The 7,207-nt window shown below is 36.7% G+C and overlaps 1 protein-coding gene across 3 annotated transcripts in view; it reads right to left on the reverse strand.

Moving 5' to 3' along the window:
* Positions 1-7,074, reverse strand: part of NME7 (NME/NM23 family member 7) — a 247,760-nt gene extending 240,686 nt beyond the window's left edge. For 2 of the 3 annotated variants that reach the window (XM_007172480.3, XM_007172482.2), the window contains exon 1: positions 6,948-7,032. Coding sequence is in view for 1 of the 3 variants with exons in the window: in XM_007172481.2 (XP_007172543.1) it covers positions 6,948-6,950 (3 nt within the window). In the remaining 2 variants the exon portion in view is untranslated. Of the gene's footprint in view, positions 1-6,947 lie in introns of all 3 variants that reach the window. The other variant, XM_007172481.2, reaches the window with a different exon arrangement.
* Between the last annotated feature and the right edge of the window lie 133 nt (positions 7,075-7,207).

Consider the following 7,207-nt stretch of genomic DNA (forward strand, 5'->3'; position numbering starts at 1 on the left):
TATGAAAGATGTGAAATAATAATTAGAGAAACATTTTGGATAAGTATTAACAGCATTTTTCACCTATAGAAAATAAGTGATTTATAATCTTTCTCTCTCAATATACTGGGTAAAGAAAGTGAAAGAGTTCGAATCCATCGTTACATGTATGTATTAAATGTATAGAAATATCAGGTTAGAGATTAGGAGAAACAGGCACCATGGCACACTGCTGGTAGTGTACAAACGGGTAAAACTTTCTGGAGGTAATTTGGCAGTGCATATCAAAAAGATTTAAAAATGCACATGGCCTCTCACCCAGTTATTCTATTTCTAATTTATTTTAAGAAAATAATTATGATGTGAGTAAAAATGTGTCTGTAAAAATACGTTTATTATGGTGTTAAAAGACCAAATTAATAAATAGATTGGTTAAACCAGATTAGATGAAAGACTATAACGTAGTTCTTAAAACTGATCTGGAAAAATGTATAAGACATATTAAGTGAAAAAAAATTTGTAAACAATGTATGCAATAGGATCACATTTTAAAAGAGGTATATACATCTGTGTGTGTGTGTGTGTGTGTATATATATATACACACGTGTGTGTGTGACTGAGATAATATTCTAAAATATTAATACTGATTGTATATAGTCAGTGATATTACAGATGAATTCAATTATATTTTTTCACTTAGCTATTTTCAAATCGCTGAAAATGACTACATTTCTACAACAGAATAAGTTAAATATTATATATATAAATTAAATATATATTTTATATGTTTTGATATATTATGTATTACCTGTATTTTATATATTACATAAATATATAAAATGCATATAGCATATATATGTTTAACTTGTACCAGAACTATGGAAAACAAAGAATGAAATTTAAATTTACATATGTCAGAAAACCCTGGAGCCATTATGCATGTCTATGGAAATACATTTTAAAGAATAAAGCAACATGAAGAATGAACAGCACATAGGATGAGTCAGGAGAGATAACAATAGCAACTTAATTAGACAAAGTGCCTAGTATCAGAAAATAAACTTGAATTGAGCAGTACATTTTAATAGCAACAATTTCTCACATCTACTTAATAGAAAGTCTTAAAATACCAACTTTTGGAAGTGAAGTAGCTTAGATAGTTTTTGCAGGAAAATGAATATAAGGTTCATAGGAAATGTTGGAGATACTTCTGGAGAACAAGGGACTTCAATCTTATGCTATAGACCCATTAAGAAAGGTATCAGGTGAAATCACAGCAGAACACATAATATCCCTAATATCCATGTAGAAACTATGATGCATAGCCACCTGGAATGGGGGGCTCTGCCTGACGCGTCTTAGAGAAGATATTATGGAAACAAAAGGTCCAGTAAAGGGCAATTAAATTATGAAAAGGCAATTATAAGGGGAGAAATTAGTCTCTAATCTTCAAATATAAGAGCAGGACAACAAAAAACTTTCTTTCCAAAGTTTACAAGATCACAAATGTTACAGATGAAAATAGGCACTGAAAGACCAAACTAATATGGCTAGCATTTAAATAAGTCCAGATCCAAGGAAAATAAAATATTTTGATGGAATAGGAAAAATGTATGAGATACATTATCCTATTGCATTTAGAATGAAATCCAAAATCCTTCCCTTCCTGCCTTTTGTGACAACATGGATGCAACTTGAGGGCATTATACTAAGTGAAATAAATCAGACAGAGAAAGACAAATACTGTATGATATCACTAATATGTGGAATCTAAAAAGCCAGACTTACAGAAACAGAGAGTAGAATGGTGAGTACCAGGAGCTGGGGGAAGGGGGAAATGGGGAGGTATTGGTCAAAGGATCCAAACATCCAGTTAGAAGATAAATAAGTTCTGGGGATCTAATGTATATAGCACGGTTATTATAGTTAACAATGCTGTATTACATACTTGAAGTTGCTAGAAGAATAAGATTTTTTTTTCCTCCAAAAGGATATTAGCATGTTTAATAGCATTCTCTTACTACATTTCATTATTCATGGCCAGTCCCTGAATCAGGGGCTGGTCAATGTACAATGTAAACAGAAGGATACAATAGTGGCAACATTTTTTAATTCAATTTTTTGTTATACAGGTCATATCCGAATTCACTTCACTTGATAAAAAAATAAAACCACTGCAGTTCAGACTCAAATTCCCTTTGATCAGCTCCCCAAATCCAAAACTCTCCCCTAAACACAGAGGTGACCACTGTTACCAGCTTGTCTATATATTTGCCTAATATTTCCATAGAGAATACATAGTACTATCACATGGCTTTGTATTTTGCTGTTTTGGTTTTTTTTTTTTACATACATTGGAAAATACAAATATTCTGCAACCAATTCTGCAACTAAATTCACTAAAAATATTCTTATCTAAGTTGGTACATATAGATCTATAACAATCTCCTTAAATGTTACATAATATTCCCAGCATGGACACATCATGGTTTACTTAGCCATCTCCCTATTGATAGACATTTAGGTAGTCTCCCATTACAAACAGCCCTGTCAAAGGCTGGAGACTTCAACCTGGTCTGCCTGGTCCTATGTTCCTACCCCTTGCAAACAAGAAGATTTATCAATTACACTGTGTTAAGTGCACAAAATAGCAAAAGTGTCCTTAGGAACATTTTATAACAAATTTATAGTAATTTTTTTTTTCAAAATCCTAGATCCCACTAAGATGATTTCTTTTTGTTTGTTTGTTTGTTTTTGGCTTTTTTAAAATATACAATTGACATATATAACATTATATTACTTTCAGGTGCACAACGTAATGATTTAGTATTAGTATATACTGCAAAATGATCACCACAATAAGTCTAAATAACACCCATCACCATATATGGTTACAAAATTTCTTCTTATGAGAACTGTTAAGGTCTACTCACCTAGTGACTTTCAAATATGCAATAGAGCATTATTACCTATTGTCACCATGCTGTCCATTATATGCCCATGACATTTGTTTTATAACCAGAAGTTTATACCTTTTGACCACCTTCATCCTTTTCACCGACCCCTCCCCCACTCTGCCTCTGGCAACCATCAATCTGTTCTAAGAGACTAGATCTTAAATGTTCGCATCACAGAAAAGAAACGGTAATTATCTAAGAGATGGAGGCAATCATTTTGTAATAGATAAGTGTATCAAATTAACACACTGTACATCTTAAACTTACACAGTGTTATATGTCAAACATACCTCAATAAAGCTAGGGGAAAAAAAAGAAGAGATGGGGGATAAAAAGGGGGAAAAAAGATAAAGAGCTACAAAAGACAGGAAAAAAGATAAAGAGGAAAATTAAGGCATTATATTAACCAGTTGCTATGCAGTTTTGCAAACACAACTGCTAAAGAAGAATATAACAAGCTCTAGACTGCATTCGTAATAAAATATATAGGGGAAAATGTTTAAGTTTCAGGTTTTTATTTTAGTCTCTATACTTTCTGATTCAGTTGTAGTAAATAAAATCCTGCCTAGCTTTCAAACTTTAGTTCCTCCAAGTTAGCAGTTCAAGTAACAAAAGGAATTCTGGATGGGGAAGAAGCACGTGGCAAGACAGTAAACCTATTTAGAAAAAACTTTATAAAGTTGAAAACTGAAAAACAATTCATGGAATAAAATCCTGTTCTTTATTCAGCGATCATGAAACTCTCTTTGAAGGCTGTTTTAAAACAACACCAACTTTGAGACATTTATTTAGTCTAATTCTTGTGGAACATAGTTGATCATCTTTAAAGGCCTTATACTAGCAGTTCATCTTGGGTAACAGTATTCAAATCAATGCTCTATTTTAGAAGATATATAACATTCATATCTATTAATCAGAAGAGTCTTGGAATTATCATCTCTATTCTCTGTATGCACAAAAGTAAATAAATTGATGACTCTATTATATTCTTTATCTTAAACAGCATGCATGTGAGACATCCTTAACTACAGTTGCCTATCTCTGCTTCACAAGATACAGGTGATGCTAGAATTTGAAGCCAGAACCCAATTCTGGTGCTAGAAGCTAGAACTGTAACAAACCAGATGCAGATAATTTAATTGCAATGACCAGGAAGCCACACCAGCAGAGGAAACAAACTCCATCCTCAGCTGCTTATGGAGACCATCAGCTTTGATAGAGTACAGATGCCCATGGCCAGACTGAACACAGAGAAAGTACATCCATTTCTCTCTTTTTCTAAAGGCCTACTCTTTCTCATAAAGGACTGACAGCAACTGACATGAGAAAGATTTGGATGCAGAAAGAAATTTGAAAATTCAACTCTAGTCAATTTTAGGCTTTCATTAAATTCAGAGTTTATCCTGCCACACAATAAGATTGTCACTAGGTCAAAGGAGGAAGAAGAAATCTGCATGCCTTGAGATTTCAACTATTTAGCCGTTTAAAGTGTGTCTTGCTCAAAGTACATTTTACCTTGAACTTTGTGGATCACGAGTCACAGTAAGAAAGATATTCTGCATCATAACCCAGTACACATAACACACATACAATTTAAAACAAAAGTTTCATGAAAGCAACCCTTACTATAGGCAATATGGTAATGTCTATTTCACGTGTCTTCTTTTTTAATGCTGGCTACATACCACAAATTAACTTCATGACCGAATAATGGGTCACAACTATAGTTTCAAAAACACTGCTGTAGTACATGCATGTGGTCTGCCCTTTACCTACCTCTCTACTGGAATCTCACACTCCACCATACCCCCCCGACTGCTGCCACCTGCACACCACCTCATAATCTATCAATAATAGCGATTCTTTTTTCACATTAAACCATAAGATCAGTGCCTGCAATACTCGAAGCTCTTTTGATCTTTTTGCTAGTGCTGCCTAGAACCCTTCCCTCAGATCATTGCACTTTATCACTCAGGCTTCAAGACAAAAGTCTCTTCCTCCGACGAGCCTTCACTGACCACGCAATTTCTCAAAGAGCCACCACACACAACTCGAGCCAGGACAGAGGGTGCGAGGAGGAGTTCACTGCTCTTAGGGTTGTTGGGGAGTCTGAAAGACAGGCACCAAAAAACCGTATTTCACAAATATCTGAGTGCCTGCCGTGATATAAGCAATAGCAGTGAACAAAAGAAAGGTCCATTCCTCTAACAGTTCACAGTTTAGCAAGTGTGACAAATCTATGAGCAAATAATTTCGACTGAATATGGTAAGTACAAGTTTGAGGGGCCTTTGCGGTAACCAGGTAGAGATGTCCAGGAAGCAACTAGGCCTTAACAGGTCTGAGATGAAACTGAAATTCAAGAATGAATGCTTAGGCATTAGTAGAACTCTTGTGTGTGGATGAAATCAGCCAAGGAAAATGTATAGACTAAGAAGTGAAATTAATTAAGGAGTGAGTCCCAGAAAATGACATTTTAAAAACAGGCAAAGCCAGTGGAAAAAATGAGGGAATGAATAACCATGAGGTTCAGTTGTCAGCTAGGCTAAATAAAATAAATTTTGAGAAGAAATTACTGGACTTGGCACTTAAAAGGCCATTCGAAATTTAAGCAAGAACGACTTCATGAAGCCATTAGAGAGGAATTCAGACAACAGAGTGTTGAGGACGCAAGTGACAGAGCAGAATCTGATACAAATGCAAGCACTATGCTTTTTCCAGCAGTTTACTGATAGATTGATGGGAGGACTGGATAAACACAGGAAGGGGAAGGGTTTTGGTTTTATTTCATTTTCTTAAGATGTATGACTTGAACACTGAGGAGAAGGAAATGGAGAGGAAGAGGCTGAAAGCACAGGAAAGAAGAACTATAACCTGAAGCAAAAGTCTTGTAAGGAATGGGAGGGAATAAGATTTAGGGCAAAGATGGAAGCATTATCCTTCAACACCTGTTTCTATCAACTAGAAACACACAACCGAATGATGGGTAAAAAATATAGATCAATATATAGGTTAGGGCATGAGGTTAAAGAAATTGACTGTTAGACTCTGTCATCTGCTTAGAATGGAGGGTAAGGGACAGGGTTTGTAAAGTGAAGGTGTGGAAAGGGCTCGGAAGGAAAAGGGCAGCAGAAGATTGGAGTAATAAAATGGATTGCTGAGTAGTACTGGAGAAGGGGTGGTGGGTGGGTCTCTGTTAAGTTCATAGCTATACTCATCTGACAATAGTCATCTCTCTATCGTCCAGTTCCTTACCTGTGTTTAAAATATTTGGTAATTAAGTGAATTAACTAGAACCCTGGTGTTTTCAAACGCGTGACTGAATTAAAATTATCTACAGGCTTTTTTAAAATGCAAATACGGAGCCCCATTCCTATTTATTCAGAATTTCTGGGGGTGAGACTCTAGCAAGTGAATTTTCCAGAAGTGATCACCAAGTGATCTTGAGGGGCATTCCTGTTAAAAAGCACGTACCTAGAAGGTAATCAACTGGCTAGAAGGGAGCTAATGCAAAATACAGCTATTACTATATGACCCTTAGGCACGGTGTGGGACAGTACTCGGCCACTCAAGAAAGCAAAGATTTCAGGAACTAGGGAGGTTCGGATCAGTAATGAGAAAGTTATACACACACCACAACATACTGTTAAATGAAGCGCGTTAAGGTGAAGCTGGGAGCTTGAAAAAAAAAAAAATGTAATGATGAAAAATGAAAACATTTTAAATATTTGTTCGAAATAATCTCTCACCTCAGACTATTAGACTCAGTGTCTTACATCTAAACTTTCTGTCATATTACTCTCGAGGCTTAGCAGTACCAAAGTGGAATTCAGAGTGCTACAAGAAATAGGGAAAGAGAGGAAATAGCAGGGACTGCTCATGGAAAGGGAGAAAGAGATAACGGGGTGAAGGCAGATGGGACGCGGACGCCTCTCAGTGCCTAGACAACCAAGGACTTGGGACGCGGAGTAAAGAAGACCCCGGAGCCGTTCTGGCCTCGCCTGGCACTCACCATCACCTCAGGATCTCAGCACAAGGAAACAGGTATGGTTGCGACAGGAAGGATACACCACCAACACCAACGCCGGGTTACTCTGGCAACAGAGCTCCACCTACTGCCGTACTTTGCGTAGGCCGCCACTGCCCGCCCCTTCGTCCCTATTGGCTAAAAGTAAACTCAGCTCCGCCCACCCAACCGGCAGACCCGCCCCTTCACTCCGTCGCCTGGGGCGACGGAACACCGCCTACCTCGTGCCAGCATCATCACTTCCG

The sequence above is a fragment of the Balaenoptera acutorostrata genome, chromosome 1, assembly GCF_949987535.1.
Source record: "Balaenoptera acutorostrata chromosome 1, mBalAcu1.1, whole genome shotgun sequence".
Taxonomy (NCBI): domain Eukaryota; kingdom Metazoa; phylum Chordata; class Mammalia; order Artiodactyla; family Balaenopteridae; genus Balaenoptera; species Balaenoptera acutorostrata.